Source organism: Candida pseudojiufengensis (genome assembly GCF_024610245.1).
Source record: "Candida pseudojiufengensis strain CBS 10847 chromosome Unknown scaffold7, whole genome shotgun sequence".
NCBI classification, from domain to species: Eukaryota; Fungi; Ascomycota; class Pichiomycetes; order Serinales; family Debaryomycetaceae; genus Lodderomyces; species Lodderomyces pseudojiufengensis.
Window position 1 is genome coordinate 751,302 of NW_026261527.1, and position 12,968 is coordinate 764,269.

The 12,968-nt window shown below is 29.7% G+C and overlaps 3 protein-coding genes across 3 annotated transcripts; 1 reads left to right on the forward strand and 2 right to left on the reverse strand. All coding sequences in view use genetic code 12, as the record gives it.

Annotated features, from left to right (window-relative positions):
* Positions 1–2,679: 2,679 nt before the first annotated feature.
* Positions 2,680–4,302, forward strand: GCD11 (translation initiation factor eIF2 subunit gamma; the record flags this gene model as incomplete). The annotated part of the gene is made up of 1 exon (XM_051756961.1): positions 2,680–4,302. One exon carries the CDS (start codon positions 2,680–2,682, stop codon positions 4,300–4,302), a length of 1,623 nt encoding a protein of 540 aa, XP_051615282.1.
* Positions 4,303–4,401: 99 nt separating this feature from the next.
* SST2 (GTPase-activating protein) lies at positions 4,402–6,648 on the reverse strand (the record flags this gene model as incomplete). The annotated part of the gene is made up of 1 exon (XM_051756962.1): positions 4,402–6,648. One exon carries the CDS (start codon positions 6,646–6,648, stop codon positions 4,402–4,404), a length of 2,247 nt encoding a protein of 748 aa, XP_051615283.1.
* A 2,824-nt stretch (positions 6,649–9,472) lies between these two features.
* Positions 9,473–11,800, reverse strand: KGF55_002296 (uncharacterized protein; the record flags this gene model as incomplete). Its single annotated transcript, XM_051756963.1, has 3 exons — positions 9,473–10,155; positions 10,206–10,607; positions 11,119–11,800. The coding sequence occupies 3 exons, from the start codon at positions 11,798–11,800 to the stop codon at positions 9,473–9,475; spliced, it is 1,767 nt and encodes a 588-aa protein (XP_051615284.1).
* Positions 11,801–12,968: the final 1,168 nt, after the last annotated feature.

Consider the following 12,968-nt stretch of genomic DNA (forward strand, 5'->3'; position numbering starts at 1 on the left):
TTATTCAAACTTGACAATTGGGTGAATTAGTGGATGTTTAAAATATTTATGGATGTGTCACGTGTACGTTAAATAAAGGCCGATATTGCTTTTTGCTTACAAAATCGTTCTGGTGATCTTGTTGCAAATTACTTCACCTTGAATCAGATACACTCAAACTATAGATGCCATTTTACTGGTATCATTGGAAGATATAAGATATAAATTTCAACCGCTCGAGATCTTACACGTTTTTTTGTATCAATATTGGTAGATTAATCAGGTAATGGTCAAACAATTGGACAAGAACATCTGTGATGATCATATATGCTGTCAAATAGTAAAAGGGCCAACGAAAGAACAAACACAAAGAGAAAAGCAGTTTGTCACTAAGGTTTTGACATTAGCTGTTGTCTTTACAACCTTTGCTTGTTTTACAACATACTGTATAGCTAAGCAGTTCATGAATTGATAAAACTAATAGCCGCCTGGGGGAGATATTATTGGGCATAAACTTGGGGTCTGAACTTTATGGAATCACATACAAACAACCAACGTTGTTGAAGGAAATAATTGATAAAAGCTATTGAGAGTTTCCGCCTCTGAGAGTATTAAACTCATCACAACTTCGAGGAATTATTTATCATTAAATGATGCCTATGATGTCCACAACTTATGGTATGAGTAATAAATATGCTTCGCCCACGAATGAATATTTAAATCATGAATGTGAATGGAAACCTGGATTAATTGAGATTGAATCAACAGCTTTAGCTAAAAAGAAAGCAATCAGTATTTTCAGGAGTTTTACTTTAAATCGAGAGAGTAAGGGACACATCTCCTTCATCACTGAGTAGTATTTGTTTTGCGCAATTTATTATATCACTGTACTCCAATCCTACTATGTTGGATAACGATCTTTCGAAATTTACCTAAGATTTAAAAATCTATATTACCTTAATTAGATAGATATGATTAAATTAAGTTGATTTTCACAGTTCGGTCTTTCATTTTGTTTCGTGTTTATTCTGCGTTTTCATGAACTTGTTCGTCTGACATTTTATGAGATTGCTAGTACGACTTGTATTGCTAGCATATGGTTAGAAATGGGCGGAATAGTAACAATCTCATGATATGTCCAACCAGCATGTTCTGTGTTTCGATGTGTTTGATACCTACAACTTCAAGTCAGGCATTTTGAGACAGTCTCTTTCAACGTCAGTGTAGTTCCACATAATCAATATGTCACATAGTGGACTATGCCTTCGGATAAAGCATCTACCTTTTTTTGATTTTTTTAATGTTGTAGCAATTGGTGTGGATGGATCGTATATTTTTGCCTCGTTCTTACATCATCCATCAACAACTTCAACCAAACAACTACTTTTTTGTGATCAACGAGCTCACTCTTTTTAACATCTTATTGGCATCCATTCTGAAAATCAAAGAAATAGGAAATGACTTACTATGAGCATTGTGAAACAAAATATTGGAATTAACGTTTGAGCCAATTTTAAAGTCTTCCAAAACTCTCCTCATTGAAGATAAATTCAGATCGATGACTTCAGATTACATCACGACACTTTAAATTCATTTTGAAAATAATAGCATTTAAACATAGATTGTTTCTCAGAATAGATCAATTTCCAGCAATTGGTGTGAGCCAAACTCATGTGAAGGTTTTATACTAGGTGAAACCTGATAATTTATATGATTGATCTGAGTCGGCCAGATTCTAAGGTGGTTGGAGAAGCAAAAATTTGTTTTCCCGCATGCAATCATTAAAAATCATTCCCAGTTATGAACCTAAGAACCGTATTCGCAATTGACCAACAATACCAGTACGCCAATTCCAATATTTCGGTTCAAAGGTTTACAACTGGGAATGTTTTCTTAATAATTGCATGTGGAGGAGCTTTGGTATTCCAATAAGATGATTATGAAGATTCCTAGTTGTATACTTGTAAGTTTATCACATTCTTTCATTTTTGAGGATTTGGAATAAATATACAGCAAATAGGATGATTATAATCACATTTTCTGAAGTAGTATAATAGTATTAAATACCATCATAAAGTTCCACGACTGAATTGAAGTCTTCAATCCAATAATCACTTGAATTATCTTCTCTGTCAATACTTAAGTTTGAACTATCCTGTTTGCATTAAAATTGTTTGGTAAACTGGTGGAAGCGATTCCTCAACTATTATTTGTTCATCAGATGGTGCTGTTTCATTGACAGGAACTGGAACAGGTTCTGTAGTTATTGTAGTGATTGAAGTTCTTTGTAATATTGTATTTGAATTAGTATCTTTAGACTTTCAATACGAACTGAAGATGATAAAGTCACAATTTCAATTGAACCTTCTTCAACAAACAAACATATAAGTAAAAGCTTGAAAAATGGGAAACCTGGTCCCACCGAAAATGAAAATCTAGATCCAAATATATGTCATCTAAAATAGATCAAATGAATCATTAAATTCAACAATTTCAACGACAGTTAATCATACATGGTGTGCAAATTTTTCAAATCGAGAATTTACGTAATAAGTTTAATTTTTTTTTTTTTTTTTTCTTTTAGTGAGACTGAAAAATTTTAGTATGTGAGATTGAAATATTATAAAGTATTATTGATTTAAAACTATTAAAAAAATACAACCACATTAGTGTCATATTACATTATCCAACCCTTACAAGATGTCTTATGATGATATAGGAAACGCTACTCCAGATATTGTTATTGGAGGAACCCTAGATGAAGGCGAAGATGAATATACTTATGATATAGAAAGTGATCAAGAGAATCAAGATGAAGGACTTAATGATGACTCACATACTAATTCAGGAACTAATGGCAATGCAGGAAAAAAATCAGTAGCATTTGCAGGATTAGAAGATGAAGATGATGAATTAGCTGAAGAAAGAGCTAAAAAGGAATTTGAAGAAGGTGGTGGATTACCTGAACAATCTACAGATATAGATTTTTCAAAATTAACGCCTTTATCACCAGAAATTATAAATAGACAAGCAACTATAAATATTGGAACCATTGGTCATGTAGCACACGGGAAATCTACAGTTGTTAGAGCCATTTCGGGAGTTCAAACTGTTCGTTTTAAAGATGAATTAGAAAGAAATATTACTATTAAATTAGGTTATGCAAATGCAAAAATATATAAATGTGATAATGAAGATTGTCCAGAACCAGATTGTTATAGATCATTTAAATCAGATAAAGAAATAAGACCAAAATGTCAAAGACCTGGATGTACAGGAAGATATAAATTAGTTAGACATGTATCATTTGTTGATTGTCCAGGGCATGATATTTTGATGAGTACTATGTTGTCAGGAGCAGCTGTAATGGATGCTGCATTATTACTTATAGCTGGTAATGAAAGTTGTCCACAACCTCAAACTTCAGAACATTTAGCAGCTATAGAAATTATGAAATTAAAACATGTTATAATATTACAAAATAAAGTTGATTTAATGAGAGAAGAATCAGCTTTTGAACATCAAAAATCAATAATACAATTCATAAAGGGAACAATAGCTGATAATGCTCCAATAGTTCCAATTTCTGCTCAATTAAAATATAATATAGATGCTGTTAATCAATTTATAATAAATTCAATTCCTGTTCCAATTAGAGATTTTAATGCTAGTCCAAGATTAATTGTTATTAGATCGTTCGATGTTAATAAACCAGGTGCTGATGTAGATGACTTAAAAGGTGGTGTTGCAGGTGGATCTATATTAACTGGTGTTTTCAAAATTGGTGATGAAATTGAAATTAGACCTGGTATTGTAACAAAAGATGATCAAGGTAGAATTCAATGTAAAACTATATTTTCAAATATTGTTTCATTATTTGCTGAACATAATGATTTAAAATTCGCAGTACCTGGTGGTCTTATTGGTGTAGGTACAAAAGTTGATCCTACTTTATGTAGAGCAGATAGATTAGTTGGTCAAGTTGTTGGAGCAAAAGGAAATTTACCTTCAATATATTCTGATATTGAAATTAATTATTTCTTATTAAGAAGATTATTAGGTGTTAAAACAGAAGGTTCAAAACAAGGAGCAAAAGTTCGTAAATTAGAAGTTGGAGAAGTTTTAATGGTAAATATTGGATCAACTGCTACAGGTGCAAGAGTTGTTGCAGTAAAAGCAGATATGGCTAGATTACAATTAACTTCACCTGCATGTACTGAAATTAATGAAAAAATAGCATTAAGTAGAAGAATTGAAAAACATTGGAGATTAATTGGTTGGGCTACTATTAAAAAAGGTACTACAATTGAACCAATTAATTAAAGGGAAATTTTAGGTCATTATAAATAGTTTTTAAATTTTCATTTTGCATTCTCTATAATATATATATGTATATTACCTTGTAATTTTAAATACACATTGTTAATTTAAATTATTGAGGAATTTAGGTAATGAATCTATATTCATTAAAGTGTATAAATGATCTTTGACCTGGTTAAATAAATTTTCCAATTCTTCTAATACTTTATCTGATGTATCTGTTTCAACTTGCTCTTGCTCCTGTTCTTCTTCAAATTTACTTTCATCAAATTTTTTAAATTCATCAATTGGTGTTTTTAAACATAAAATTGAATCAGTTTCTTTAATTTCATTTTCATTAGAATTAAAATTATTATCAATCAATAAATTAATAATTTTAGATCTTAACTTATAATTAATATTTATCATATATGACAGTTCAGAATTTATAAAAATATTAAAAATTTGATAAGCTAATGACATACATATATTTTTTTGATTTGAACATTTTTTAGAAACATTAGTATTAAAAATATCTTCATCTTCATTAATTTTTGATAAATTTTTAAGATCTTTATAAATTTTCAATTTTTTATTAAAATTTTCTAATTGGCAATATGCATCAAAGTTTTCAACACAAAATTCTTTAATTAAATGATTTTTAAATTGAAATTTTAATGCAGGATCTTTAAGGATTGAATCTAATGTTATATTTTGTTTCTGAGTTGAATTAATTTTTTTAGGTAATATACCGTTAGTTGTTGATGCTTGATTTACAATTGGTAATGATGAAGATGATTTACCCCATGAACATATTGATAAACCTTTTTCAGTTAATCTATAATAATTTTCTTTATGAAATGAAATAGATGAATCCAATGTACCTAATTGTTGATCATTTACAATTATTGCCTTTAAAAAATTTTCTTTTAAAAATAAATTAGCAATTTCCAATGCATGTTTTTCTTGAATTAAATCAGTACAATCCATTAACCATTGTAGCATAGCTTTACCATTTATACAATAATCTAAAACCAAACTTTTTTTATTCTTAGTGGATGGATCTTCTATTATTTTATTTTTAATTAATCTTACACCAACAGTTGATACATAATATTGAATATGAGAATCTGATTCTGGATTCAGAAAGTATTTGTGGTAAAATGGACTTATTAAACTTGTAGACAGAGTTGTGGATTGGGTTTTAATTGAAGTGGTGGTATTGGGTTTTGATGTAACTGATGCATTTGATTCTTCCAAGTCTTTGTTTTCTTGATATTTGGTAAAACTGAAACCTCCAATAACGGATTCAGGACTTAAGGTAGATGATGAACTTGTTGATGAGTTTTTTGGAGTTAACTCATTATCATTTAAATCAGTTGGTGTTATAGGCTTTAGGAATTTTTGAGTAAATACATCATCTTCAAATTTTTGATCATTATTGTTATTGCTTTTTGATTCCAAGTTAGCTACTTTATTCAACATTAAATCAGGTTTGTTATTTGGTGACCAAAAATTTGGTTTAATTCCCATAAGTTTGATCAATAAAATTTTTAAAAATGACTTGGAATAAATAATCTTATCAGTAGATAAATCTCTTTCAAAATTGAATAATTTCATAGAATTAAAACAAGCATCATTTAATACTTTTGGAAATTTATCATTTTTTAAACCTATTTTAACACAAAATGATTCAACTATTTGTAATCCCTTTGGAGTAGGTTGTAATAATACACCATTTTTTGGTTCTTTTCTAGTTCTATCTTGTGGAGAATGTAAAAAATGAGCTTGATAAAATTTAAATATAAGATTTTTAGCTGTGTCACTTTTAAAAGTATATGATATTTTCGTTATTGTTTTTTGTGATTCTATAGATAAGTTTAAATCTTCCATTTTTTGAATAGCAGTTGATAATTGAAAAGTATATGGATATTTTGATGATGATGTTGATGATGTTGATGAAGTAATTTGAGGTAATAATTTGAATCTTTTTGTAAATGTTGAGGAAGAATCATTTATATTTGAATCACCTGTTGAATTTTCTTTCAAACATAATGAAATTATTAATAATGCAAATATATCTTTAAAATCTTTTTCATATATTTTACCACTACTGGTTCTATTAAATTTATTGAAAGTTGTTTCATGTAATATATTATTGGGACCAGTTGGACTTATTTTTGGTGATTCTAATTCGAGATTTTGGTCCACGAATGTAACTGAATGTTTCTGTTTTAATGAAGTATCACGTTTTGTATATTCATCTTCATTTGTAGATATGAAAGGGTTGTTATTTGATAAAGATAATGTGGTTGTTAAATTTGAATTTTTAAAATGAACAGATTTCCTTCTTGTCGATAAAATTGTCATTGTCATATTTCAATGATTTGGGTCACTTTAAATTTGTTGATAATGTTTGAAATTGATGATATAAATGAATAGATTATTAAAGTTGATTTGAAAAATTTGAGATTTTAGTGCATAAGCAGTTGGATATATATGTATGTATATTTATCACAGATCTTATGAGGTACATAATACTATAATAATAGATTTGTTTCAGATTTATAATTTTATGTACTATTAATTGCGTTTTAGATCTCACATTTGTTACAATAGACTATAATATTTTCAAAACCCATTACTACTAATTAATTAATTCTTTCATGTTGTGTGTGTTAAGTTTGTTTCATATTAATTTACAACTAATTTTTATTCGGATAAATATTCCTGATTTGCATACTATGGAATAAGCTTGGTATTAATATCTATTGTTTTATTCAAAATTTCATTTGTTTCATAATTCCCAAAAAGGAAAGTTAATTAATTACATAAATTAATTGCAGAAATATAATATTTTATTATAAAACTTTGAAAAAATATCCTTAAATTACGTTATAACAATTCATTAAAGTAACTATGACGATCATCTTAGGACGGCAATTAGTTTTAAACGCCTTATAACAAACTTTTTTACCTCCAAAACGTAGAGTAAAACTCTCGTCTAAGAAATCTTATTGCTTGTGAAATTACAAAAGAATTTGATACAAATTTAAAAAGAAGACGTCAAACGTATATGTAAATGAATAAATATTTAATAATTTAAAATTAAGTAAGCTTCTAAAAGCTGTCATAAGAAGAAAGATAAAATAAAATCATACGATTATTTCTATTTTTCATTATTGTTCTTTCATTTTGCTACAATTTTTGCGTTCAGATTGTTCCTTTTTGTCAAGTAGTTTTAATTGTTCTAGTCATTAAATTTTATTTCTTCCTTTCATGGCGCAGGTTGAATAAAATTTGGAATAATTAAACCAGAATGTCAGGATGCTAGACCTGCTGAACATGAACAACAAAAATTCTATGGGTGATTTCTGATGATGAAATTGTTAGCGCAGGTAGGTTCTTTAAAATCTGGCTAAATTTCGACCTTTTCCCATACAAACAAACTGAAGACGCTAACGCTACAATGCTTGAAAAGCAATTTGATGATCCATCACTTCTGTACTTGAGCATCAAAATACTTAAAAGGAACCATTTGTTTTTGCTCTGTATTTGCTTTCAGATTCTATTGTTTTTACCCCATGAAATTTAAACTTTCGTCTAAATCTTTTATTTGAGGGGCTTTTACTTAATTTCCTTATCATTTAATTATTCGGTAAAGTTTAATTATCTGAGCCGGAACAATACAAAGTTTAATTTTCTATTTGATAGATTTGTGAATTTCATTTGATATGAAGAAATGAGGTACTTACTTAAAAAGAAGAGCATACAATTCCAATTTGGGATTAGGGGATCTCAATTTGAATGAAAAGCATACGTTTCTGAAAACTTGGAGATTAAGTACCTTTTTGTCAAAAATATATGCTTCCCCTGGCTTAGCTTTGAAAGTCAAATTTGATTCTATACTCATTACGTTGATGTTAGATTAATGTTAAGTTTACAACATATCTAGTTGGACTATCCATATCATATATAATGACTCGTTGTTGATTTTCGAGAGTTTCGCAGCTAGTTAAGACTCATACAACTAAATGAAAATTGTTTGACCCACCAAAATGACTCTTACAAAACATCATCACTTAATCTGCTTTTAGGACCTCCCTTTACAATAAAAAGTTTACGTGAAAATCCAAACTCATTTACCGGAAATTAAGACTTACTTCGACATTTGCATCTAATAAAGCGTTGTAATTGAATTCTCTCGAAAGGGTTGGTATAGAACATCTTGAGACGTTTACTGCATTAGTAAAGATGTCTCTGATAGTAACGGTATCTTAGGCAGGGTCTCGATATTTTTGATAACTTTTGTACAATTTAAAACATCAAATATTTAACAAATTTGTGGATTATTCAATTCCTATCCAAATTTCACAAACTGGAATCTAAATATCCTAAACTTCTTTATTCATTATCTTGGACAATTCACTGATTTTAAATTCCTTAGAGTTATCCTTTATCGCTAGTCTACTATATAATATAAATACTTTTTTAATTAAATCCCTCAAGTACAAAAATTTAATCGAGATTACTAATCTTTTCAACCTTCGTCCTTATCAGAATTACTAATCTTACTAAGCTTAGTAATCAGTTCCACATATAAGGATCATTGATAAGGATCATTGATAAGGATCATTGATAAGGATCATTGATAAGGATCATTGATAAGGATCATTGATAAGGATCATTGATAAGGATCATTGATAAGGATAATTATTGCCACAACATTAAAGATTAAGGCGTTTCGATATATCCCTCAATAACCCCCTTAATTCCAATACTATATAAATAGAGTGAATCTTTCAAATTCCCATCATTCATTACACTTTCATCACTTGGCTTCGTCAAGTCAAGTCAAGTCAACAAACCAACTTACTCCATACAGTCAAGCCCTTCGGTGATCCAATCCCTCGGGATTGCTAAAGGGCACTCAGCTAAAATCAGTTAGTTTGAATATGTTTGAATTTTATCATTCCTTTTAATATGTGATCCCTAACAAGTGATACCTAAGGTCAATGTGTTTAGTCCTAGGGTGTGCAGTAGGATGGTTAGCAAGAGTAATGGCTGAAAGATTATTACCATAAATAATTATAGGTAACTCCATATCAATATCAGTCTGGTCAGTCAACGGGTATAACCAAATCACTTTCTTCACAGTTTCAGCCATTGCCATATATTCTGCTTCAGTTGATGATCATGCAACAGTCACTTGTTTCTTACTTTTCCAACTAATTGCTGCTCCACCCATTTTTACCAAGAAACCTGTTATAGACTTTCTGTCCCTTGAAGTTGAACCCCAGTCAGCATCACAATATATTTCAAATTCACATGATTTATCATAATGAAGTTTACAAGTTTTAGTACCTTTCAAATATCTCAACACATGCTTAGCTGCTTTTAAGTGTTTTACTTCTGGCTTATGAAAATGTCGAGTAAGCAAATTGACTATGAAAGATATATCCAAACGACCTACATTAGAAGCAAACAATAATTTTCCAACGATGCTTCTGTATTCTCTTGTGTCACAATAGTCTGGATTTTCACTTAAGCTTTCCAAATCAACTCCACTCATTATAGGTGTGGCAACAATTCTAGAATTCATCATACCACAATCTTCCAAGACTTTATCAATATAATCTGAAAGTGTGATAGAAATTCCATCAGTTGATTGTTTCACATTCATACCTAAAAACTTATGTGGAGAACCTAAATCTTTCATTGCAAAATTTGATTTAAGTATCTGCTTCACTTTATCACTTTCATTTTCATTCTTCCCGGCTATAAGTATGTCATCAACATAAAGACCTAAGTAAACACTACCTTTGACATAAAGACCCAATTCACCAATTAAACGATCAAAACCATCATCAATTAAAACTCGATTAATATCCCTGTTCCATTCAGCTGGTGCATGTTCGAGTCCATACTTTTTATCAATTTATAAACTTTACCTTCAATTTCATAACCAGGTGCAGGTACCATAAAAATTTCTTCACTTATAGTTCCATTTAGGAATACATTGGTCACATCATTTTGATGAACTAACTTACCAGTTATTGAAGCTAGGGCAAACAGCAATTTTATTGATTCCGATCTAATTACTGGTGAAAAAGTTTCATTGTAATCAATTCCTTCAATTTGTTTAAAACCCTGAGCCACTAACCTAGCCTTATATCTTCCATCATCTTTCTTGGTGAATACCCATCTGCAACCAATTGGTGTTTTATTATGAGGTGGATCCACTAGCAACCAGGTTCCATTAGATTCATGAGCAGCCATTTCAGCATCCATAGCTTCAATCCATTTATCCTTTTCGAAGGATTTAATAGCTTGCTTTTAAGTATTATGGTGGGCTCACCTGGTAATTTAACAACATATCCACTGTCACTAATATATGATTTACTTTTTATTTTTTCTCGATAAATTTGAATATCTTTTCAAGTTTCTAGATATTATGATTCGTATCTTATCAGATCAGTAATAGAGGCAGAATGGAGCTAAATAAAGAAGTACGAGTTGCTATCGGTATGATAAACTGGGCACTCGTCTAAAGCTCCATGTTGGTGTGTTTCAATTAAACCCCATTACTCTAGCTGTGCTTATAAGAGTATGCTCGAAACAAATATAACAGATGTATGACTTATGAAATTTTGCAATTGTTGTAGTATGTAAAATATGTAAAAACAAATGATATAAACAAGACAAACTTTTTAAATCACCAGCATAACAAGTAGTATTTAATGAATTGAATAATAAAAAATAACGAATGTGAAAATTTAAATTAAAATTTGTATGAATTAAAAAAATACTCCCAAATTTTATATTTTAATTACCTTTTACTATCGCCATAATAACTAGTATAATGTGGTTGAGGATGAGGTTGATTATATTGAGGTTGAGGATGTGGTTGTTGTCGAACACTTATAACTCTACCTAGACCATTACAAACATGGCATAATTCCATATCCAATAAAAATCTAACCATACCTGATCCTCTACATCTACCACATATTACACCTCCTAATCTTGGATCACCAGGTGGTACTCTAATTGGTGGACCTTGTGGTATTGGTTGTTGATGATGATTATGATAAATTTGTTGTGGAGGATTATATGCAAATGTTGTAGAACCAAAAAATTGAGGATCATAATGAGTTTTTATTGATTTTGAACTATTTCTTGGTGCTAATTTATCCCAGCAATCTTTACAACTTAATCCATTTTTCTTTTTAAATCCGGTATTATTACATTTATTACAATGATAATGTTTAGGATATTGAAATGGTAATTGAGGACTTTGATTTATATTTGGTGATGAAGTTGAAGTATTTGGAATATAATTATTATATGAATTTGATTGATGAGGGGGTTGTAAATGGGGTCTATTGAATGAATGTGAAGATTGATTATTGGTTGGTCTAGTATTTGATCCCGAAGGCAATGGTGAAGATGATTTTACCGCTTCTTCGTAAGTTGGTGGAACTTCTTCATTATTACCATCATCAGCTCTGGATGGTGACATTGTTTATTGAGGTAGTTGTTTTAGCTTCGAGGATGAAGTAAAGTACTACTCTTAAGTTGTTTCGTGTGGCACAAAATTCTTAGTAAGAATTTGTCATGGATAATATGGCAAAAACTGAAAAGTTACACAAAACTATATTGTTATCGGTTTTATCAGATCTACTAAAATATAAGAAACCTTGATTTTAAAAGAGGCTAAGTTTTAAGTTGATGACTATATTGGAAAAACCTGGGGTAGTTAAAAAAGGAGATCTGCTAATTATTCTCCATCATTTGATTTAGTAAGTTGGTTTACTTACAAGTGATCAAACTGTCGTAATACGATTGTGAATTAACTAAGCGGTTATCGGGCATAAGAAATCCATGTAAAGAATTTAAAAATTCAAAATATCTTTCCATTTATAAACAACGGGATATTTGAAAATTTGTCATCTCTGTCTCTGTGAATGCAGCATTTGATTCAGAGACTGAGAAGAAGGTTATTGCGCTCTTAAATCATACTTGCAAATTCATCGATTCGAGGCATAACAGTAAAGTGTAATAACGTCTAGATGGTTTGCATTACGAGTTTCAAAGGTTTGTCAAAATATTCCCTGTTTTTGCTATTGTAATACCTCTAGAGAGTAGTCAAGAGTCTCGTTTTAAATCAAGATCTTATAGCTAATATCAATACCTATGTTTCAAAATTGCAAACTTGAGTTAGTAATCCAATAGTTGGTTCTCCATGTAATGGTATTTGATTCTAAACTTTGATTGTCTTTGTGAGAGATATGGAACTTCACGATTTGAGGAAATCATAATGAAATTAACTCTAGATTCAATTAAGTTGAGACACCAAAATTTACGTTATTAGGAAGCTATAGCATGCTCGATAGGTTAAAATGGATTCGTTGGCAATGAAAATCTTTGTAATATTAAAAATCTCACAAATAATTTTACTATATAAGGCTGTTGAAATCCTCAAAATTTATAATCTGACGATTAGCAATAATTAGGAAATATCCATTCACTAATTAAAATTTTTAGTGTTTTATTGGAGTTTCCAATACTAACAAACAATATAGCATAAGTAATCCCGAGAATCAAAAGGTAATTGAGTTGAATAACAAACGAATATGTGGTAGTATTAATTTATTCAAAAAAACGAAGTATTCAAATGTATAACATTT